At 40.4% G+C, this 25,892-nt stretch overlaps 2 protein-coding genes across 9 annotated transcripts in view; one reads left to right on the forward strand and one right to left on the reverse strand.

Moving 5' to 3' along the window:
• LOC147910575 (uncharacterized) overlaps window positions 1–21,382 on the reverse strand; it is a 133,868-nt gene extending 112,486 nt beyond the window's left edge. For all 5 annotated transcript variants that reach the window (XM_087403649.1, XM_087403650.1, XM_087403652.1 and 2 more), the window contains exon 1: window positions 6,839–21,382. In XM_087403649.1, coding sequence (XP_087259775.1) covers window positions 19,402–19,977 — 576 coding nt within the window. In that variant the 5' untranslated portion in view covers window positions 19,978–21,382 and the 3' untranslated portion in view covers window positions 6,839–19,401. The remainder of the gene's footprint in view (window positions 1–6,838) is intronic.
• Window positions 1–25,892, forward strand: part of LOC105143509 (uncharacterized) — a 559,838-nt gene that overhangs the window by 337,420 nt on the left and 196,526 nt on the right. The window lies entirely within an intron of this gene.

Raw genomic sequence — 25,892 nt, forward strand, 5'->3', positions numbered from 1 at the left:
TTAAAGAAGTCAGGAAAAACAGTGCAGGCGTTGATCGCAGTCTATTCGTGCTGCCGTATTCTCCGCTTAACTAACTGCAACCACCTCGTTTTTTTTTCTGTCGTGCAATTGTAAACTTGACCGGCGGAACTGTCCGGTCACACGCAAAAGTCGTTCAACTGACAATGCAAGTCTACGTGTCGTAGTAGCGCTTCCGCAAAGTTACTGCAGCGCTACGTGTACGCGCGCCATAAGACTATACTCGTCGTACGCATATATTTCCCCTTTTTTCGTGTTGATTTAAATATCTTACTGTTCCTATATAACTCAACGGATTTAACACCTTTTATAGCACGACTGCATGATTATGCGATTTTTACATCTTTCGTGATACTTTGCAATGAGTCAAATCAAAATATTTTTCTTATTCTATGCATCTCGCATTACGTGAATTTAAAAAGTCGTCGTTTAAATAAAAAAATATGTGATAAACGTGACAACGTAAAACACATTATCAATTTTCGTTGATCTCACTTATAAATGCGAGAAAATCTTTCCCGGGAGAGAGAAAAGGCTATCGAATATATGTGAAAGTACGTTTTATAATTGACGGCCGTATATTCTGATGAATTTCCATGTTTCTCGCCGATATAATGATTTACCGAGCGATATAATAACCAGGGGATGCCGAGAGAAAGACGTACGCGAAGCATGGCGCGGAAGGGTGGCCGAGGTTTCAACAGGGACGAGAAGGGCGGGCGAACGATTCGTGAAGGCGGGAGGAAGGAGGACGGGCGCGATTTATTTTATTGAATGTTAAATTTCATGTAGGCACTCAGCTTTAGAGCGGCGAGAATTTATCCTTCGGCATTTAATTAATTCACGGGCCGCGATAAATTCTGTGTAATGTATTTGATTAAAGGATAATGCCTCTGGTATTCTCTCCCTCTCGCATCCTCCGTCCAGAGTCCTCTTTGAGTCGCCCTTCTGCCTTTGCCCGCCACGTTCTCTCCAGTTTCCACCGCTGGTTTCCTCTATTCGCTCCACTCTTTATCTTCGCTCGCTCGGGGAACTAGTCACACTCAAACCCTCGGAGAATCGGCAGCACATCGCTATCTCATTATCTCGATTGGTCCATCTTCCGTTCTCCTGAAAACAACGCGGTTTCCGCACAAATCTCGGCCCAGTCCCCATCTAATTTTCTTTCCCGCGACATTTCAATTTGTTCTCTTTCATTATTTTTATCTGTCAGTGCAGCGACATGTTGGCAGGTACTCAAGATAATTAAATATTCCTACACATATGTATTCATAATTTATCAAATGAATGTTAATTTTACATTTGAATAGACTGATCATATAAAGTTTTTTAAACAAATATAATGAAATATTAGGCAACAAATAAATGATATTAATATTACGTACTTAAAATAATCTTTTCTGTTTACGAAGTAGGATAAAATGTATATCGTTCATCTCAGCATTTTTAGAGCCGAAATAGAGATACTCATCAGGCTCATTCGACGCAGCGACCCTATCAGGCAACTGTAGAAACGTACGCAGCACCGTAAAACGATATCCCTTATGGGTATTTCGGCTCCCGGACCATTCGCAGGAAACGAGTATCGCAATATTTTAGGATGCTCTTAAGAGACTTTGTCCCGGAGAACAATAAATCTGCCTCTATCTTCTCCGGTTTATTCGCCGACCTCTTTCACGCGAAACGGTCCTCGCGCGCGGATGGGCTGGCTCTTGAATATCGAACCGGTGCGGTACGTTTGTCGTTCTGAAAATCGCGACAGAATTTCACGAGACACACCGCCACCGCCGCTACCGCCGCGGTAGAACGGAATCCAGTGAGTAACCATCGGAATAGACGGAGAAAGGGAACAAAAGCCACGTTTCCACTCCCGATGTCGTGCGCTCGAGTTAATTAATCCTCTCGACGCGACACGGTCAGGTACGCTCTAGACGGGTATCTTCCTTTAATATCGATAATGCGAGCATGACCGTCGACTGTAGGCGAAGTCGAATGGGAGAAGAGAAAAAGGAAACTGGGATAGACTAATATTTAATACATACAGAGAGAGAGACATAGAGAGACGTATACGAAATGCGCGCAGATGCTCGCGTGTCGTGCTTGACTGAATTTGTCCCTCAAAGAGTGAGGTATATATTGCAAAAGTTAAGAATATTTTGATATATATATGATACACAGAAATTTTCTTCTCTTATGAATTTGCAAATTAATTTCAATGCGCATAAAATGACGATACATGACGCCTAAGGAGTACTCCATATTTGTCAACGACTACTCTCGAATACTCTCTATAGCGCGATACATGAATGGAATTAGTTGTATAATGCTCCGGTCGACGATTAAGTCAAGCCGAATATATGTATGCAATTATGCGTTCCCGGGCACTTATACGTGTACACGTGTACCTACTTATGTGTACACATGTAAATATGCAGTCTGAGCTCGGTCCATGCGCCACGTCCGCGCCGCCGAAATGCATTCGTGCATGTATTCGCGAATACGCGAGCGGGTCCGTGATATTTGCCTTAGCTCAATCCACACCCGGCTCCTAATTACTTACAGCTCGGTTTCCGTGCCACGACGGATTGCCCGACGTTATACATATATACGGTATATCACGAAGCATACCGCTACTTTATTATAGACGGGGTGCATAGTCTTGTGCATGTACCTAAAGTGCAGCAGTGGGTCCAAGAGTTATGTATATCGGAGAATAGTTGAGGAAGTGTGTTTACGTGCATTCTTATGTGTGCACGAGGATTTGATAAATCGAATTTTACTTGGAGGGCGGAAAAAAAAAATTTATTTAACACGTAATTTTTCTAACGTGCAAAAGTCAATGTGGATTACAGATATTTATATATTTAAATATGATGCGACAGCAGTAAAAAGTCATCTGATTATTATTATTGTACAAAAGAGATGAATCATACAATCAGACTCACGTCGCGAAATTTTGGGCATGAATGAAATAAGTCGAGTATGTTTCTCAGTTGGAGTCAAAGATTGACGAGAGGGAAATGCGTATCCTGTATTCTATCTTGAATAGAGAGTAACACGGAGGAATAGCGGTAGGGCACTACCCTTATGATTCACCCACACCTTCTTCTCGGCAGCCAGAACGAGGCGGAAGGAGAAGAGGAAAACGTAAGTTCCCAGAGGGAAGGAAATTAGAATTAAATAGTTGATGAATTTTAGGAGTGGCAGACTCCACGGCGGTACACATGTACGTACCTTTAACTAATTGACACGCGTGTATAGTCATCTCAGTGAAAAGCGTTTTCCACGAGAAATACGTTTCGCTTGTTCCGAATCTATGTGCGTGCATATTAAATTAATTCATTTTTTTGCATGTGTGTATATATACGCTAACATTCATATTTAATATTCCTGCCGAAATAATAAATGTATAATACAGAAATGTCACCGTTGAACACTGCCTCTGAATGTGCAAATTTGCATTCACGAGGAAATTATAATGTCCTGATCCTGAATTGTTATTTAATATTCTTGAAATATTTAGTCTCAGTAGCAATATTTGAAATATTCTTGTTGTGACTGTCTTGAAATGTTCTTGTTGTGAGGCTTTCCTTGTGCTAATTAATAATTACTACGATTTCAATCATTGCCATTGTCTTATCCCATTTGTTTCTCCTTCGACGACGAGGAATGTACAAAGATTCCTCAGGCATACACACGATGTCATTATCCATGCGATATCTGATTTAAAGTGGCATACGGAAACGAATATCCCATCGCATCGGTGTATATGCAGTCACCGGGGGGTTCGTAATTACCGGTGCCTTTCGATCGCGCCTAATTGGCCCAGGACTTGTTCCCCCTTCTATCGATGTGTCTTTTCTTTTTTTCTCTTCTCTCTCCTTCGATCTTTTCTTTTTTATGCATTTTTTTCTACCACCGTAGCCCTGGGGGCCTTGACCCGACCATCAGATTTTTAATTATCGCCTCCTGCATACAAATAAGCACCATAAATTCGCGTAGTCACTCCATGTAAATCAATCGTTGGACGCTGTAGCTGGCTGAAAGGATTCACGCGTGCGTGGTGACAAATTTAACGATAGTAAGATCGTATTTTACTTTCGAGCAAAGTTCTTTTATTTAACGCAAAATGAAAAGGGATTACTGCAACTACGATAAAATTCGTCTACGCGAATCAAGTAATAATGAAGCTTTTAATAATAGCTAAGATATATACGTTGTTTCTTTCGAAGCAAGATTTTTATACGCAAGATTTTTAAATTATGTGAGAACGTGGCAATGTTTATTAAATTCTTATCATACTTAGATGCCATTATACTTAAATAAATTTTTAATCAGATAGATGAGATCGTAATAATCCATCTAAAAAATTCCAGTTGCATTTTTTATTTTTTAAATTAATTTTCATTCTTTAAATTGTCGAGTATATATAACGATTTTCTCTTCTATTTATCAAGTTTCGACGAACAGACACATCAACTCATGATTATTACCATTCTCTGCAAAGTGATCTTTTCACCGCGCCTTTACCATAATCACTTTTCCTCGTGGCTCGCTCGAGTTACTTCGAAAACACTCGGCGACGAATTACACATTTCTCGTCGGACGTTAATAGACAATCCAAATCGCGTTACGACTGGAGTGTCTGGTTTATTTTCACGTACTTCTGCAAGACTAACATACGGGGTCGGGGTTACTAGTCCGTTTGTTTGTACAGCCGATCCGCGACGTACACTCATAGCCGTCGCTATTAATAGGCGTAGATGTCGTGGCATATACGGTTGCAGTGCATAAACTTTATTTGAAATTAGCTGCGCGGCATGAAACGACGGGACGAGAAACAGTCGCGAAGACTGGAAGGAAAGCGAATGGGAGACGGAGAGGAAAGTAGCTGGTAGCACCACTATACTTCATCGGGAATGTCGATTTTTCTTATAGGTCATTGCGCCGTTTCCGTGTGTGCCTTTATCGCGTGGACTTTTGTGCTGTTTTTAATGTGCGAGATCGAGAATTAACGCCAATCTGTAACCGATATCGAATAGTCATTTATGACCCTTAACTCTTTTTGTATTTACATCTTCGATGATTCATTTCGTATTTGCTACAAACTGCTGTCAGTTGCTACGTGTTTTCGATTTATATCTTATTGTGTAAATTGATTAAAAAATGACACATAAATTTTTAATAACGTTAATTAACTTACCTATTTGTGACTAGATTATTATAATCTACATATACCTTGATTTTCCTCTTTAACTTTGTTATAGACGTCTACTAATTTGATGTACGTTGTAACTTATATAAGTTGTAGATAAGACACGTCTAGGTAACTACGAAATAAGTCACTTTAGTTCGGTATATTACATATTTATCTATTTGCCAATTTATCCCGTTTTGCGAAGTCAACGGTCGTTAATTTAAATTCGCATACAGCAGTCGAGAAAACTGAAAGCATTCCACGAACCGCAGTTGAGTTATTAGCCCGGTTATGCGCAGCTGTATATGACATCATTAGCATATCGGCTCTAGGTGGGCTCCGAAATCCATGACCTTTAAATTTAAAACCAGCAGCTTAATGTTATGTTGAAGGTGAGAAAACACCCTTCGATATTAAAAGTTGCGTGGCTCGGAGATATTATCCCAAAGAGTTTGCCCTCTTCTCTTTGGCCATCCCCTCAGTACCCTCTGCACTTTCTCTCTTCTCCTTCTGACTTTACCAGTCTTCGTTTGCTTACCGGTGACCGTCGCTACTCGCTTTAACCCCACGTCGCAATGTCTCTCCTCGTACTTTATAACCGGCGATGGGTTGTAATTCAACTGGTTTGCGTACCGATTCGTGTCAGTTGCCTACATTTGCACATTTTACACTACGCCGAGGCGCGAGGTTATTGCACGGATTTGTCGTGCACGTACTGTCACGTACACGATAATACGTGAACGAGGATCGCGTTGCGCGATCACGGAAGATCGGCGACACTTTCCTCTCTCCTTCTCTTTCCCTGTCTAACGAATCACGCGCTCGTAAAAAATAATTTCGCGAATAGAAATGGCCTGGTTTGCATACCGTTTTCGCCTACACTGAGTTAAAAAGCCTTGTCGAGATATACGTCCGACTCCCGTTCAGTTTTTCTTAGTCATCCTGATTATGCACATATGAGGTATACCCTATGAGGTATAATCTGGCGTGAAAATCGTAGATCAGCATTTACGCGTACGCACATATATAAAAATATGTTTTTATTTGAAAATATTATATATAATCATTTCAATAATGATAATAAGAACTTATTTTTTGATAAAATAATACACCTACTTTTTAAAGTAATGTAATGATTTTCTCATTTTATATAAAAATTACGTGTTTAGTTTTATCTTTTCGATTCTTAAAAGCGATTACATTCGATCTTAAGAAGCGTTATATTGCGCCATAAAGATTATCAAATGTTGAATCGGTTTTTGACTTCAGGTCGAGGCCATACTCGAGATATCGATTACTACGATATATCTCACTGCGTTACTTATACAATATTAATGCTCGTTACTTGCATAAGATATATACACATTTATATTCTACAGGGTGTTACTAAATTACATACTACACAAATTTCATACAGTGGTATTTCTTACGTCAGAAAGAAAACTATTAAAAGTTTACGCGAACTTTAAATGTATTTATAAATAACAAAAAAAAAACTTATTCCGTTTACTTAATGTAAAATGGATTTTACACTGACATTTAATTACAGACATGTATAAGTATATTGTCACGGAAGAATTATCGTGCGATCAAAACCCTGCTAGGAAAAAAAGGTTGTCTTACTTTTTTCCACATGAAATATCATTGCTGCAGGATTTGTACGGCAATTTACAGACATCCTGTAGATATGGTGACCTATACATCCTAAGGGGGCACGGCAACTTAAGCAGACGCTTGCGTCGTCTCACGCACGCGTTATACATTCGTCCGCCTTAAACCGCCTTAAACCACCCTTCGACTACCACTCTTCGACTACTCCACCGACCACCTTCGACCACCGTTCCAGGCAGTGATGGATCGAGCTGTGTTATCACCACCGCCGGAACACCTCCACCCAACCGAACATCGTGATTCGTAAGGGATGAGGGGAAGGTGGTCGGCTTCGTCTACCGTTATCGTGCGCATTGTTAAGGGGGGCACTTACCTATGGACAGCTGCTAAATAGAAGCTATTCCCGCTTCGTGTTCACTCGTCCATGATAAATGACAACTTTATGGGAATTTATAAGTAAAGTACTTGGAATTATTGAGAAAGTTAATTAACGAGATTTTTTAAAATATAAAAATGAGACTTTCGGAAATATTAAAGATAAAACACTAATGAAGTATTGTATTTTCTTCATGTGAATGATATTACATTCTTTGTTCGTCGTGACGTTGACTGTGAGTTACTCTTACTTACATATTCTGCTTTGTTGTACAGTACTTTCGCTTTTGCTATAATATTACGCCAAATATATTTCCATGATTTCCAGAATATGTTAGCGAACAACCTCTAAACTTATTCTGAACGTGCAGTTTTCCATGTTTTACGTTTTATATCATCGATTATAGCGTCGCCTTATTGCAAAGAGGCACGATAATATCGATCGCGAGAGGCACCGTTCAAGGATAAGCATTCACCTAATGCTTGCGCAGGGGACTCAAGCGTTCGCCTGACCTCCGTCGATCGTTTTCTTTTTTTATTCTGCTGGTCTCGCTTCGGCGTTAAAATATCGATGCGGGGATATATTTACGGCCGCGGACACCGTGTAAGTCTACCTACTCAAGAACACGACTCGCTGCGCCCCCGTGGTTTCCGCGCCAATACGATGAATATGCAGTAAAGAATTGTGTATTAAATATCAGCAGAGCCACCATAAACGGTGGAGAAGCCGGTAACCGTGCCGGGTAAGCGAGCAGGCTCCTCCACGCTCGTTTTGTTCTCGCTGCCTTTAAAACAAGACAATTTGTTTGTCCGCTCGATACTACGGGTGGCGTCAGCGGGTGGGATGTATCCCGGCGTCTCTCTTTTCCTCTCTTTCCCTCTTCTTTACCTTTAGATTCTCCGCACTCTTCTTCCTCGTCCGCCTCTTTGCCTCTACCATAGAGGCGGTCTCAGGTATCCGTGTGTATTCGACGAACGGCTGAATAACAAACACGTCGTAACAAACATAAATCCATAACTAATACGGAACAGATTAAAATTTCATTTCGCAACTTACGTCGCGGGGGTGGCAGCAGACCGAAGGCGGCCGCCCACGGCTGATTAATTGAATTTTAATTAAATCGCCATGGAATTATTAATAGAAAGGCTATTACTGCACGGTAAACTCCGGAAAAGCCTCGATCTCATGAAATCAAGGTAATTAGTGATTGAGGGAAGGTAATGGTACGAGTGGAATACTGCTAATGAAATCGTCTATGTATTCAGGTAGATCAAACGTTTTAAAGTACCCCTGTTTACGTTCTTTATTTATGTTACCGATCAAAGCTTATCTCTAAACGATGTTTCTTTAGTTATAACATCAAAATATAATTATTCATTTAGATGTGAACTTACATTTGTTATCTGATCGATATTACGTCTTCTGATTTTTTTTTTCTTTCCGTACTCAAGAATTCTCTCTGATGCTTAAATGCCAACACGCGTTACGGTGTCGTTTCTGTGGCTTTTATTAGCTTGACACAAACAAAAATGATCGCGACAAGTATCCTATCTGAAATTCCCTTGTGCATCCAAGATGGGAAACGATGATGCCTCGTCGTTATGTGAAAATTATCGACGAGGCCGCTACACTCTTTAAAACAAAATCCCGCCTCGTAAAGTTCCTTCATTAAACGTCGAAGGTGGCCCATAAAATCGGCGAATTCGAAAAGGAGCTGAAGCGCGCCGGAGGGGGAGGAGTTAGAGGGAGTTGCTGCCGAGCCAGGTAGAAACCTACACCTCGCACATCTTGTACACGCACATCCCGCGCGTCCCACGGGCGGTTGTTGTACGTGTCGAACCCCCGTGGCGCCTCGGCACCATCTCAGCCTTGGCTAAGGCTAATTCCGTCGGAACCCACCATCAGATCAGCGGTTGATTAAAATCCACGAACCTCCGATATACGAACCGAACTTTGTCGTCCATCCCCTTGCCTATCGCTCACTCACCCTTCACGGCTTTTCTATAAATATTTCGACACGACGTACGTGGAGAAGCGCGTTTTCTTAGATTTCTTTTTTTTTTCCTGTGTGTATATATCATGCAAACAAATAAATATTTTTATAAGTTTATTAGCATAGAAGTTTATTGACAGAGTTATAATAGAAAGCACATAGATAAAAATATATAACATAAACAATAATCAATTTTTAAAAATCCTATTTTCGGTCAAAGCGGATGTTGGTACTTAATATTCATTTTCAAATTTTTGCAAATACACTTTTTCAATTTTATAAACTACGCGCTAATTTGATTTGTCGAATTTAAGATTTGTAGGACGCAATCGCAAGCTGAAATATTAATCTTGAATTACATTGATTGTCAACTTAATAATAAAATAAACAACAAATTTCAGCGTAGTTTCCTCTTTAAAATTAATTTAAGAATTGTCATGCAAAAAATTATACTGCGGTATATTATAATAGGTGATTACTCATTTATAGAAATTTAAAGAAATCATATATCCAGTGTGAATACACCTTAAACCAATACCAGCATTTACGTACGTAACCAGTTCCAGTGTAACGTATCATATTTATGTTACACGCATTCAATAATTATTCATCCCGCTATACAGATTTGCGCAGATAAATTCAAGGTCGAACCCGTTCCCAGAAGCTGCTTACCCCAGGGACTTCTCCGAGCGGCGAACGAACAAATATCATAATTCGCATTATTCTTCTCCTGTTTTTCCCTGGGCGCGATTAAACGTAACGAAATACAAACACAACGATCACCAGGGACCACTAAGTTAACTCTAACGGAGAACAGTCATTAGTTTGTTCAATATCTTTGATACCCCAAAAAAAGAAAATTATAGCTTGCAATAAACATTAAACATTTATAAAATATGTGGTTGCGTAAAAAAAAAAGAAAAAGAAAGATTAATACAATTAATGATTTGAGAGCAACGCTTTTAATCTGCGTCTTAAGTCTGACAAATAAGATTCAGATGTTAAAAAGCTGTGACGAACATGACCGAGATCCGATATCTCGAGAATTGATGTCGGTCTACACCGCGACAGGAATCACAAAATTAAAATTCAATTATCCGCCAAGCCGAGCGCGCGTCACTCGGAGATTCCACGGAGTTTTTCCAGTGGTATAGCCTCTGGAAGACGTCTGGGGAAATTGCATCGCCCATTCACGGTATCCCGGATGATCGCCAGGAACTGTCGCCTGGTCGGAATGACAGGAACAATCTGCCGTTGTCGTTCGCTTCATGCTCGATTCGAAAAGAAAAAAAAAATTGAAGCAGAAGTAGAAAGAGAGCAACGAAGACGCGACATCGCGTACCGAAGATCCCGAAGCGACATAATAACTTGATTTCTCTACCCACGCAGCTTCAGGCACTCTGTTGTATATATCTCGATAATTTGTCTGGTCGATCTTGAAGAGATTATTAAGAGATTATTAAGAATATATATAGGACAGTTAAAATTGTGTTGCTATCGAATCTCATTTGCACGCGTTACATCTGACATTTTGTTCTGCGAATGTATAAGCGATTTAATTTACCCCACGCGGATTTTCATACAATGAACGTGTATTATAGAAAATGATTTAAACGAAAATAGCAATTTAAGTATCAAAAAGCTAAAATCAGCTAAAATGATTAAAAGGTAATTATCATTTGAAAATTTTAAACTTTGATAGATAAATATTAAAAACTGCTAAATTTATATTTTATTTTCCTGAAATGTCAACGCCAAGTGTTATCTTGCTACAATGTTTTATCACAATGCATATTAATCTTAGAATTGAGAATGAATCGTAGAAAAATTCGTTCAAACGAATTTTCAGCGAGTTTATTTTACCAATCACAACGAATGAAAATCAGCATCGCCGAGCGGAGTCGAGATTATTTCTGATGATGTCTGAGAGAATCATCAGGCAAACCTTGTAATTTTGATTATTTGACCGCTTATAATACGCTAGCCGTAGTCCTTACCGCAGAATTTATTGTTGTCCGGTCGCGGTGAATAAATCTCAGATATCTGAAGACGCCGAAGTGAATGCAAGACGTTAATGAATAAAGTTAATAATTCTACTTTCTATTGAAAGAAAAAAAAATTTATTTTCGCAAGTATATTAATATTTAACAGATATTGTCAAATACTTCTGAACATGTATGAAGCGAATGTACGTCTAATGATTTCGAGTACTTCTAATAGATCGACTATTATGGTCCATGAGCATGATTGCTTTCTGTTTCTATGTGAAGGATCGAAACGCGAGACAAAGAGGTAAAGGGGGTTGTACGACGGAGATAGCGAAGTGGGAGGGCGACAGGTCGGTTTTGTGCTCGACGGGGAATTCACACGGTCCGTTTCGGTTCTACCGATTACGTCCATTCGTCACTGACAGAAGGAACATCGATTAACGTTGCCCAGGAGCACGGTGCAATATGTCTGGGACGCGAATCTAGCCAGTTGCAGCATCGCGAGACGGCGACTTACCACGGATGCACGCGGAAGGATCTCTCGTGACCTCGTAATCCGTGGACTCTATTTCACCTTCACCATCTTGGCTGCCGCGAGCTTCCTTCTTCAGTTATCTATTGATTTTATCCAGGCTCGCCCCTCGAGAAAACTCTTCGCAACTCGTTCACTGATAATCAACTCGCGGCTTTATAGCAGGCTTAAGTCAGCTCAAATTCTATGATTAAATCGAATTCTTTGGAATTAGATCTTGCGAATGAAATTTGCCATCGGTTAGAACAATCGCAAATTCTCATTTGATGGATCGTCGTACGTTAATAGCTATAATAATGCACTTCGTTTCGCCATGAAAGCAAGCGGACGGGGGATATAAAGTCCAGGACGAGATCGCGTCCTTTCCTCGATAATCCGTCCTCCTCCTTCGCATCATCCCTCGGCATAGCGAGTGGGTAATTCCAAATTGGTAATCACGCGATGGCGCCAACCTCTCGCGGGCCGTCAGCAATCTCGACTCTTGTTGTTCGACTTTGCTACCTCGTCTCCTCTCTCTCTCTCTCTCTCTCTCTCTCTCTCTCTCTCTCTCTCTCTCTTTCTCTCGCTCATCTTTTCTACCTCCCCTGTTGCGTCCTTTCTTCCACTTATTCTTTCTTGTCATTCTATACCACTCGGCTGTCTCTCTCTATCTTTCTCTCTTTCCCTCCCAGTAGTTCGCGCAGTAGTTGTCTTGCGTGCTCCTACACGACATGTGGGATGATTGTGTGCGATGCGGAACGCTCCGGTATACCGCATCAAAGGTTTGTCTTTGTGATAGCCGACGCAACGTGCCGCCGCAGGGACGCAAGCGGCTACCGAGATACGCGCTGAATTATCTACTACGATAGTCCCTTCAACTCGGATACCCACGTACGCTGCGCACTCCGCCTACTCCTCCTTTTCTTCATCTTCTCTTACGGTGAGAGAGAAGCGGCGCATGGGGAATCCGCCGTCCTTGGCGATGCCTGCGGGATGCAAGCCGCTGCTATCCGCCGTCACGACGCTTATGCATCTTCGGGAAAACGAACGGAGAAAGCGTCTTAAAACCGTGGCATAGCCACGGTTGATCGTACATGTAAATACGCAGCATTTCATCACGGTAAATCTCGCAGATCGCCAAATCGCTCGTAACCATCGCGGCTCAGCTTCGTGCCGAGCCGGTTCGGAAAAATCGACCAATAATCGTCGAATGCGCAGAACCGCATTCCATCGACGGCCGAATCTATTCATCATTCGCGCTTATACACGCGTGTAATATACCGCGATCCGCGCGCGTAGGTGATCGTAGGTGCGCGCGCGCTTACGATACGTTTGAATATAAATATCGGCGCGCCGCGCCGTGTGTAAGCGCGCCTACCTGTGGTAGCCATCGCGCCGGCGAGACACTGATTGAATTGAAGTAATATCAGGAGCAGTGAGTAATGATCACCTGGGATTCAAATGTAGGCTCTACCAGTGATTTCTGTTCATATGCACGTGCGCGCCCGCGCGCGCACTGGGTTCTCGTGTGCATGTGGATCAGATAGTGTATAGTCATGCCAGGTGATTATATCGCATTATATGAGAAGTCTGCTACTGTGTACTCAGTCCTCACGAGAAGCTCCTCCGGACCCCTTTATCCCTCTCTCCACCCTCCCCCTCCGCACCCTCGTCTGTCGACGAAGAACTTTTGACCGAAGGAGATGGCCAACCGGTCGGTCATCCCTATATTCATCATAAGAAGTTATTATCGTGGATAAGGCATCGAAAAAAACCTCTTCAGACTTCCGGTTCGAATCTTTTAGAATCGAAATACTCAGAAGTGAAATCACTAATGCACGAATGTTTTTTTATTTTTTTTTTTATTTTAATAAAATCAATATCTGTCAGCAAATAGCAAATACGATTATAAAATAAATTATATCTTTATATACTCTAATCTTTTGTGTATACACAATATATATGTTTAATAATTTAATATTTTAACAAGTATAATATTCTTGTAATCTTGTCCATGTGTAAAAAAAAAGAAAGGAAATTTATTATAAATGCATTTAAATAATTTGATTAAATATAGTTAATTCGAACTTATATTTATTAAGCAAAATTTTTATGAAAAGTATACCGTGTTTATATCATTTATAATTATATTTTAAAGAAAAGATCTAGAATATTTTTTCATCTAATTTTTACAGAGGCAAACGTCGTTACAAATAATTCTTCTTGCTATGCTTGCATAGGAAAGGCTGAATCACGACTTTGTTCTCCGATTTTTCCGCGGGCCCTAAGTTCGACGAGGTGTCGGGTAAGACACTTGACTTGAGGACGTGGATACGATTCAGCAGACTGGTATCGAGTCAATAAGATCCCTGCCGGGCATATAGGTTCTGTCCGGGTGGTCCTGAGCTCCCGGGCATTCTCGGGGCCTCAAGGCCTGTGGAGCACGCGGACCAGGCGCCCCTTTATCCGACTGACGCGTAAGACAATGTAGCCCTGGCCGTCTGATTGATACGCGATACTATCCACGTATCGTAACACCATTCTTCGAAACATACCCAGTGTGTTCTCCATATTTTTTATTGAACACTATCTTTGATTAAATTCTAAGAAAATTGACAATCTTCCATTGTATATATTTGTGATTTATGTTTTTATGATTGCGCATGTTAGTAATCATCAACGTAATCCCATTGGTCAACGTATTATTGTTCTTAAAGCTTGAGAGAAACAATGTAGAAAGAACTATGACATATCTCTCGCGTCGAAAAATGTATGACAAATATCATCATACATGAGGTACCACGTACGGATGTTCTCTTGAACACCCGTTGCATTAGGCGCGACGCCGCTCTCCGTCAACCGGTTCAATGATATCTCCTACGTCTTGGCGATGATTTATTCGACGTAAGATGGTTGACTTGGGTTACCCAGCGGCTCCCCTTCAGCGTAAGTACTCTAAACAGAAGCTATTGTGAACGTCCACGATGAGATGGACGTACCCCACGCACGAAGCATGGATCTCCGATGCTACTGGACGCGCACACGTCCGTGCACGCGCGTACGTATACACGCGCGCACACTAGCGCATTTATGTTTGATCATCAGTCGCGGGGATCGTTGGGGTTTGGTCATAACCTTTGATGCGGGAGGGCACGGACAAAATACCTGACGTAGCGGAGATAAGATCGCAAGCGTTATTTCATTCGCTATTCCTTTTGATACAAAAATTATTTTGCGGATGGCGGATGGCGTATCGCAAACGAGACTCCGGCGAGCTCTGCTCTGCTTCGGTCTGGACATCCTATCCCGACGGTGAAATATGTATCGACCGACCATAATGTCCCCGAAGCGCAGCGTGGACTCCAGAAGTCTCGCGATTACGCTCGTATCGCGCAAAGATTTATGAATACTTTCCAGAGGTTTGTGGTTGTTAGATTGAATTAACGCCACTTTCAAAATTTTGTGGCATCTCGCTGTTTTCGTCATGTTTACTTTATTATAAATAGTACGATCGTATGTGAAGATTTAAACGGATATTTTAACGGTAGGTAGATTTTTACGGTACCAAAGCGTTTATTATTATATCAATCCAAAAGCATACATTTAATTATTCGTTTCACGCAACCCGTCATTTCGCGTGAACGCATCCACGCACACAATGCCACACGTATAATCTTGTGTGTGTTTTTCCCATGGACGCGGTTGGGCTCCGCAATGGACGGAGACTCTGTGAGGATGATTACATGGTATCGACATCTTACAATGAGCCAGGAAGAATTCTGCGTAGGTATCTTCATTCTGCACCCCCCGTAACCATCCCCCTGGAACTCGCCCAAGGGTGTGTCTCGGATAAATGGTCGGCTATCTTATTGAGCTATCAATGGCCTGACTTTAACCCTTCACCGCGCGACCGGCAACACAGTCCACGGTCCGTGAAACCTTTGATCTTCACCGCGCTGGTTCGTATGTAACTATATGTTGCATTATGACTTTGCTGCACTTATTGCTACACTACTGTTACTCGCAGCGGTTCTCATTGACACATATTTCTTGGGTGACACTCGTCAGTCTTTTTTTTTTAATATTTCATGAAAGAAGCTGGTACGTTATTTTTAATAACAGTAATAGCTAAATACCTGTAATATTTTACACTTATGTTTTTCGTGTGAATGTAGGATGTTCTGTCTCATTCATAAATCGAAAGATCAGAAAGTGAACTTAAATATTAACTTAGATATCTAAAAAAAGATATCGGGCGAATCGCATATAAACAAAGAAATTGCTCGAGAAACAGTTGTGTTAAAGCACACTCACGAGTCGTAAACAAAGCCAATAAAATATTATGTACGCAACATACAGGGCCGAGATACGGATGGTCGGAGAGAGACCATAATAACAGCCGCAACGCATAATTGCCAGAACGATTGAATTTCTATATTACCGCGATGCCTGAACAGTAAGACGTATGGCTCCATACCGGCGGCATCGTCTATCTGTACACTTTAAAGTACACAACCTTGCCTTCTCTTTTTCACGGTTCTTATGGTTCCTTATTATTTTATTCCCATGATATAATACACGTTTGAGACGCAAGATTGTATTGATACTATTATAGTCTTATGTATATAACATTACATAAAAACGAAGAGATATTTTCCAATACGATTATTTTAAAGATAATATTACAGAAAAAGGACATACACTTCTAAGACATGAGGTGATATCATTTATTCTCTTCCATCAACATTCTCCGACTCTGACTCTTTCTGCTAGAATATCGCTTCGCGATTATTTTCGCAAGAGGACTTGTCCGTCTTCTACATTCTCGCCGCGCGATCTCCGACAATTCTCAGATAAACACGCATGATTTTTCAATGGCGTCGATCTCGCGTGACGCACGATTCGCACCATAGAGCAACGAGGTGGATACGAGCCAAACGGATAGCGAGAGACGACGACGTACGCCCGGCAATGAGTTACCGGGCGGGGACTATAACTCCCCCGGTGATATACGACTGTATCTCGGTACCATTTGGCAGACGTAGATATATTATACGCATTCCGCCACGACGTGAATTTATTTATTCTATAATTATCGCGTACAATCGGTAATGCGCCCCGTGTGAGCGCACGCGGAGGGATGCGCACTCTCGCCGCTCATTTCCTGGCCATTTTCGGATATGCCGAAGAAATCCTCGAGTAACGTCTACGCCTGTGATAATTAATTGTTGCAATTATACTGTGGCTTAATAACTATCCGCGAGATTATACACGCAGCTGGCTGTTTGAATTGAAACAGTAGCTTTTTTGAAGACACGTACAGTGGAAAAGCTTATGAATGAGAAGATCAATAATAATCGGTAACCGATTAAGAGAGTTGGGTGATAAATAGTAAGTGATGTTGAAAAGAGTAATTGGAAATATTATTTGTTGTCAGAAACTCTTTTCTTTTTATCACATTGTCATACCGTTAAGAAACGTTTCATTTATATTCTACCTCTATTTTCCGTCGTATCATTTGGAGGATCTCGAAAGTATCTCTTGATAGCGAAACTTGATAGCACAATGTCGAGCACAAGTAGGCGTTGTCCAAGAGGCCACAGAAAAGGAGCCGAGAGAAGCGAAGTTTGAAGGAGGTAATGTGGCACGGGGAGTATGACCAATCAATTATTAGTAGTGCAGCTCAGGCCCCACACACAGCTCCAATATTACCGGGTCCATTACCTTTCGTCCGCTACACCTCTGCCGTGGCAGAGAAAACAGAGAGAAGGTGAGACGATGAGGAGAACGAAGAGGAGTCGTATGATGCACGCTTACAAATTCGCCTGCCGGCTATGACGTCGCCGCGACCCGTGAAGATCGAGCGTGACTCGACTTTTTGCGTATCCTGCGTATGTACGTAATATATGCGTGTATAACGTAACTGATCGGGACATTACACCATGCATCTTCGCCAGCCGATGCAATAAATTTGCTTCGACGGTTCATTTATTAGTCGAACGCTTCGTTCTAATCCTACATGTTAAATGAGAATGATTTTTGCCTTTCCTTCTTTCTCACGCAGAAGATATGCGTATACCATTGCATGAGATGTTATATAAAGAGATATTTATTTTATTATTTATTTTATAAATAATTTAAAAATTCAAATGGCTCTCTGGATGACAAATGAAAATACTTTGGGTAAAGAAATTTACACACACTAATATATATTTGGTTTTTTTGTAATAAATTATCAGTTCAGTAAAAAAATGTTATGATAAATTCTATATAAATCTTACAACGTGATGTAAATAACATTACATGTGCAATAAAGTTTTAAGACTTAGGATTGAAATTGAGATTGAACGAAATATTAATATTTGAACATAAATATTAATCTGAATTGAACAGTTTCAATGTATATTCACGGAGGAAGCGAATGTTTCGTAAATGCTTACCCTGGGGGATCACCAACATCGTTGTGCCCGAGGCACGTTCCAGGCGTGAGTTCAGTCGAAGATATCGAACGTGACTGAACCACAAGAAGATATTTTAATTATCGTGCACACACTCTCCATTGGTTTATAGCTTAATTATAGAATCCACCCACACGCGACTTTGACTGCGTCATTTTGACATTTGTGGCTTACATTTAAAAAGAGGTTCAATCAGATGAAATACGATATATTCTCTAATTTGCATTTTTTTTTTAAATTATGAAAGTTCGATCACACATTTAGTCTTCAGAAATTGTAGTATAACTTTAAATGAGCTTTTTCAGAAAAGCGATAATTTTAGTACTTAGAGAAATTAAAAAGATTAGAAAAATAATTAAAATATATGTTAGCTATATATGTCTTACTGTGTTTATAATTTTATAGGAAAATAATGATTATTTAAACTTTAAAATGTTACACAATATCTTCAAGAGTAGCGAGATTGTTCAGATCTTCGTAAGCTGCAGAATCTCTCGACGATCTTGTAATATTACGCTGGTCCGTGCCCGGTAATCTAGTTCGGCTATTTTTCAACGCGTATAATAGCACCGATAAATCAAATTAAACGCGATGTTAGGTGCGCGCACATCGCGCACGCGTCGCGGAAATGCGTCTCTAAATCATCGGCGGGTATAACGCATTGGGAGGATCAAAGAGGCACGACGTCGTGGCTCTTCCCGCGTTTTTATTTCGCACTCCTCGACCCTTGCCTTTTCACGAAGACGGTTGTAATTATCCATCCGAGTGGTCTATTTAGTTTCCGCGAAGTGTCATGGCCCATCGAAAGAGTTCTGGAGAGAGCGGTCCTCTCTCTCTCTCTCTCTCTCTCTCTCTCTCTCTCTCTCTCTCTCTCTTTCTTTCTTTTTCCATCTATCTGCCTATCTCTTTCTTTCTCCCAGTTCTGGCGCTCCCGGTGTTCTTTAAAAGACTTCCCAGAATAAAAGATTAACGGGATAAACGCTGGCCGATCGTTTCGAAGTAACGTTTTCTTTCAGATGCTTTCCTAAAACAATTTACGAGCTCGTGTTTTTATAGCTCACTCTTAGTTTTGTTTTTACTTCCAATGATAAAGATCTTTCTCGTGAAGTTATATTTTGTCTGCTGCATTTATAATTAGACATTTCAAGTAATCGATAAAGTGCTAGCTTTTACTTGAATATAAAATAATGAATATTATTACTATATGTTCCTTAAGCTTGCATTTACCTTCTTTATACTCTTCAAGTCTTTAATCTTTCTTCGAAGTATATCTTCGTTTTATGCGAGACTCTTGAGAAATCGAATTGCATTCTTTTCCGACTATCTCGTGCATCCACGTACCGAGCCTTCGCACCGTTTCCTTCGAATGTTGCAGAACGAGAGCCACCCATAAATCTCGAGATGGACCACCCGGCTCCACGGTCCATCCCGTCACGTTCTTCACGTCCCATCGAACGCGTAGATTCGAGAGTCTCTTCGAGAGGAAGACACCGCTCATGTCAAGTATCGCTGTCAAGTATGCGGATTCCGCGACGGTGCGGCGCGTCCGTTCGAGGGACGAGAGATGTGTGAGATATGCCCTTTTTGTGGACGATATCCACGCCGAGCTGCCGGTTACTCGCATACCAGTTAAATAAGCCATAAAGCCGAGGGTCGTGACATAACGCAAGGTTGTCACCACTCGTGGCATTCGCGGAGGTTTCGCTGATTTATTAGGCGCGTATCGCGACAAGGGGGATGGAGAGTCAGCGCGAAGAACAACATCGAGTCCGATGCGAGGAGGGGTTGAGAGATCGGCAGCGATTCTTGGAACTGTCTTTGACATCTTCTATGCGAGACACGCTGAAAAGATGAAGACGCGGGAGAGACGAAAGGAGGACGAAAGAAGATCGGCTCTCTCTCTTTCTCTCTCTCTCTCTCTCTCCTTCCCTCTCTATATGCGTCGTTAGACGCAAATCGCGAAACGCGCATCGCAACTGCGGTCCGCAAATTTCTGCGTGCATCCAATGGCGTAGTAACGATTATTTCAATTGGTCGTAAATTCTTAGTACTAAAATATAAAGCGTATGTTGAGTGCAATATTTGATAATTTTTCATATAACTGATTTTATCATAAATTCTGTTTGAAAACAATAATTTAATAAAAATATATAGCAGTATTTTTATATTGTATTATCGGTTCTTTAAATACTATGTATTTAAAAATATTATTATATCGAAAATACTGATTATAAAATATTAAAATTAGTATATAGTTGTGCAAAAGCTTAGGACTTGTGCACTTTATGCAAATATTGTGTGAATAAAACGTAAAATAATTATTAAATACTTGCAACATCTGGAATATAATATTACTGCTTGACAATAATCAGCATCATCAATTTTTTTTTGATCGTCATCATTAATGCATTGCTATGCATATGTGCGAGTTCATCGAAAAATATGTCGTATGAAACTACATGCGTCTGTACTCAATACAAAATAAAGCTCTTATTAAAAGGACGTTTTCAGTTTTCACAAAGGGTCTGAAGTCTTATTTCAGGCGTAAGACGCTATTATCAAAATTAAATATCCAAAGACGATAGTGTATATGTATATATGTACACATACATATATGCATTGTAATATATTTCGCGACATGGCCTACGCCATTGCGTGCGTAAATGCGTGCGTGCACAGACAACGCGAGAACGTGCGACGGAGCGGGGGTGTGTGTGCACCAGAAGCAAAAGTAAAGTACGCCGCTGCACCTGCTTCTCGGTCCATCATGCGGCGTGTCACCCACGCTAGTTTACTGCACTGCGAACCATGTTATGCATCTGCGAGACAAGGCGCTCGGAGGATCTATGGAGGGATTTCAGCGGTAATCGAGAGATACGCACCATCGTCGCGGTATTTATTCCTCCCGGTCGGTGCCGGCGCGCCGCGTCGCTTTTCCGCTCGGCTCCGCTCCTCTCCCCGTTGTTGCAGCATATTACGAGTGCGAGCAGCTGCCAAAGCTACGGAAATTGGCTTCGACGTGTTCCGAAAATATTGAGAGCCATCCGAGCGCGCGAGCGGGACCATAAATCAATCCGCTATCTTTGAGAAGTCTCGCCTCAGAACGACGCAGATATGTCTATGCGGTTACTCGTTTTTCACAAAAATATCGAGAATACGAAAATTTACTTGTCTCCATTATGTTGTATTATTATACCATTCACATCGGAATCGTTGTCGCAAAGTATGTTCTGAACTATGCAGCTATACGCTATTTTCTGCTTTCTCTGATACCATATAAATTTTGGTTTGAAAATATTAAAGCATAGAAAGAAAGTATCATAAAAATACGGTATATAAAAGTACATGGAAAGAATGGTTTTGCTGAAATATAAAAAAAAATTTAGCTAGATACAGATCTGAAAATAATTTTATTGGATCGTCAAAATAATTATGTAGAACATTTAAACGTTGATGGTAATGCTGCAAAAAATTTTAACATTCTAGCCACCAATTTAAGTATTCTATACTATGATGTAATCAAAATTATTTTTAGATCTGTATTTAGTTAAATTTTTAGATACTTCAACAAAATCATACGTTCTTCCCATGTGATTGTAATAATATAAGGCATTATTGAAGAGTTTGACGAAACACTTCTGAGAAATTGATTTTCGGGTTATCGCTTCAAGTTAGTTAAATCCTGAAATCAACTCCTGGCAAGTCGACTGTATCGGACGAGCATATATATAGTATATTCGGGTGGTCCACCTCCCGGTATAATTAATTAATCTACTAGTAATTATATGTAATCGCCGTTGCGGCTGCGCAGCCGCGCGGATCGCGCGCATAGTAAGTGGAGCTTAGACTGACGGAATCTCGTAACTCGTGATAAATTGCCAGCCGATGACTAACTACCGGATGAAGGCGTCCCTGACGTCTCGTAGAAGGATGCAACACCTCCGATCTGTTTCATCCTTTAACGACCTATTCGGAAAAAATGCACGACTATATCGCATTACACAATTTCGACAAAATATCGAGTTCTCAAAACATTCTAATGTTCATATATATATATATATATATATATGCGGATATTAGAATCTCAATCTAAATCGTACAAAATTGCAATAGAATTTTCTAGATGTATATCGCATCTTCTAAGAACATTACATATTTTACAATAATTATTATTATTATGGTCCATTATGAGGCATCTCATCATTAACGTACTCATTATTAATAAGACAATAATGATTATAATCGCTGTAATGCATCCGTGAGTTCAGAATTCCAGAGGCATGTAATAGTTGTATGAAAATACTATGCTAATTACTTGCGAAATTCGCGTAGCAAAGATTATATAGTACGTTATGACGAAAACATTTATTTATAATTAAGCATACTTACGTTATGGATTCAGAACATTGTATACAGTTGGCTAACACGTTATTAAAACTGGATTAATCGATATTGAACATATAGATATACTTCCTGTACTTACAGTGACACCCTCTCTTTGCCTCTCTTTTTCTCTCTGTCTCTCGGTGAGACCAAAGTCACGCACGCCGATCGTCATCTGCCATGTCGTTAGCGTGCTGCAATGTGATCGAGCACGCGTTCTACGCGTAATTTATAGTTTCCACTCGGGCAGGAAAATGACTAAATGATCGCGTGTCCGATGGTTGCAACCCATATAGTGTTCGATCCGGCGCGAATCAACGACGTAGGATCGCTGGAAGCTGTTTGATTAAAATACGGAAGTGCGTTCAGCAGTTTTTGGGAGAGAGAATATATCTTATTGTTAGAGAAAATATGAAAGAAAATCGAATAATTTGGATGCGATTTAAACTTTAAGATTACGAATTCGATTATTATTTACTTTCTTTAGATAATTACACTTGATCCGGTCTTGACTTCTTATTTTTAAAAATCGCGGGAAAAATTGCGGGAATAATTGGGAACACAATGTCATAGAGAATAGTGTAACTTTCAGATTTTATTTAAGACATAATTATATATTCTTTAATTTTTGGATAAAAGAATATTATTAGAAAGATAAGGGTAATATTACATTTATCGTACAATAAATTTTTCAAATCTGTTGATTGGCTAAAGAGATCCAAAAATCTTTCTATCCTGTGAAGTCATTTAACATATTTGAAATATTTATCGTAACAAATATAATGTTAGTCTAAAAATGCATTTGTAATATTTTGTTATCTAATATATGATTTACACCTCGATTAAAAAAGAATCCTTATAAATAGGAATATGACTTACACAAAAGAATTAAAAAAACATCAACCTTAAGTCGCGCTTCGAAGATTATTAACTTTAACCTTAAGTATACACATTCCTTTTTTGCTTATGTAAGGTACACAGCCTCAAGACCTCATCCATATTTGCCATCGTAATTCCAGTAAAAATGACATATTTCAATGAATTTTTTTCTTCAATTGCCGAAGAATCGATTAGGAAGGAATAGACCCATAATTTATAAAAGTCGATATAACTAAGGAGCTTCGAAAGAGAAAGGAGTTTAAAAAAGTCCTTTCTTTCGAATTTTAGAAATTCCAACCCGAGATAGTTGCGCTGGGATTCCGGAGACCCCACTGTGTATATGGGTTAATACGTACGCATTAATGAGAAGAAATATAGTGAGAATTATCAGTTTGTAGTAGTCTGTTGAACTCCCGTGCAGTTTGCACGCGCGAAATGCAACGCTACGAAAGACGCTTCGTCAGAGGTGCGTAATCTTGACTTTTCGTCAGTACAGCATAATCGCTCTGCACGCGTGCGATAACGTCGCATGCCGTCTGGAAGGCATATAAACCTCCGTTGACGCACAGGTGACTAAAAGCGCGGCGCGACCCGCTCTCCCTGACCAGACAAAGCCTCCAGACACGTTCCTATCCGGTTTGCAGGCATAGCGTAGACGTCTGCAGACTGCAGGAAGGTAGGGAAGGATATTTCGGGCGTGCAAGCCAAGAGCGTGTAAACGAAGCCGCCCCCGTCGCCACCGTCGTCGCCGTCGTCGGTCGGTCGACGTCGACGGTGCGTCGCACGCCTACTTACTGGCGCATAAATCAGAATTATTACGAAGCTATTAGCGTTCCGGAGTAACACCAGTACGTGTCCTTCGTCGTGCTACGCGGGAATATGCGGAGGGATTCCCTCGAACTCATCCCCGTATGATATCCCTCACTTCTTGTCTCCTACCCAGTGCGTCCTAGCGCGTTTCACCACTACTTCGAGCTATAGGCAATAATTAATCATTTTGCGGTAGGAGAGCACACACAGAGGAGCAATTTGCGCGCGTATGCACGGTGTGCGATGTACGTATTACACGTGTATGCATATGTTATGTGTGAGGTACGATCCCACGGTCGCGCGTGCATATGTGCATGCATAGGTACATACATAGATACGCGCAAAGGATTCACGACGCATTATCGCGCATGTGTGTACAGGAGAGCGTTGTGCCAAGTGGGCAAACCTATACTTAAGCGACATAGAATATTCATACTGCGGTGCGCAGAGTCGGTACCGATAAGAGTGTATACCGTGTGCTGCGTACTTACGGCACCAGTGATTGTGCCATTAAGAATATGGACAACCGGAGTCTTCAGTATGCATCTGGGTCGACCGATCGGGAACCACCGAGAACCACGTGCGTGAGAGATCGATGAATGTCGGCAGGAAGGTCTTTAGTTAGTCAAGAAAGGAAAGTTCACACATGTGCTTTATAGAATTATTAATAAATTTAAATCACACAAAATTAAATCACTGTAAATTTAAATTAATTTAAACTTTATATATATATATATATGCTTTTTTCTATCGTTAAATAACAACTTTTAAGTTTTATAATGATGATAATTATATATTTTTCTCAAACTCAAGCCTCCCACAATAAAAAAAAAAGATATCGTTCCATATCTGTTTTGTATGCAGTGATGATTTCAATTAGCTAAGGATAACAGCAATCGAAGAAGGTGTGACAGATGTCTGGCGTTGCCGCTCGTCTCGGCCTACGAGAATACGAACTTAGGGAAGCATTGCGCAAGTATATGTGTCACATACTGACGGATGAGTTAAGCTCTAGGCTTTAAGTCCTGCGCTTAGCCCGTCAATGTCATCTCCTCGAGCTCAGCCCCTTCAGACTTATCGGACGTTGTGCAACAAACAGACTGAATATATGGTGCCCGCCCTCCACCTATCCCGCATTCGCGGATTTCCACGTCAGATGTCGTGCCGTCTACCGTTAGGAAATCGCGAAAATTCCGGCCATTCGACCCCTTCAAATCTCGCCTGCAGAGGACACGATACTGCGACGGGTATGTAGAACCAGACGCCTTCCTCGATTAATATAATGGGAAAAGGGAAAAGGGAAGATTAGAATAAGATATAAATATATTTTAATATCAGGGATTACAGACGTTACCTCAACGAGTATTAAAATACGAATATAGAAGCAAATATATTTTTAATATGATTACCTTAAAAGTATAATTTTTAATATATTTTCTTATCCATTAAAATTTATTATCTGCTAATAAAATATTAGATCATTTTTAAACATTTTTAAGTAACATTCTCTCTTTCATTTCAGAAGATTATATTATTATATACACAATACATGTAATTTATATAATTTAAAAGTGATTCAATGTTATCTATACAACAGTTGACATAAACAAACAGACAGTAGATAATAGTAATAACATAATATCAAATGTGCAATAACATAATAGGTCA

Source organism: Acromyrmex echinatior, chromosome 2 (assembly GCF_024713525.1).
Source record: "Acromyrmex echinatior isolate Ae372 chromosome 2, ASM2471352v2, whole genome shotgun sequence".
NCBI classification, from domain to species: domain Eukaryota; kingdom Metazoa; phylum Arthropoda; class Insecta; order Hymenoptera; family Formicidae; genus Acromyrmex; species Acromyrmex echinatior.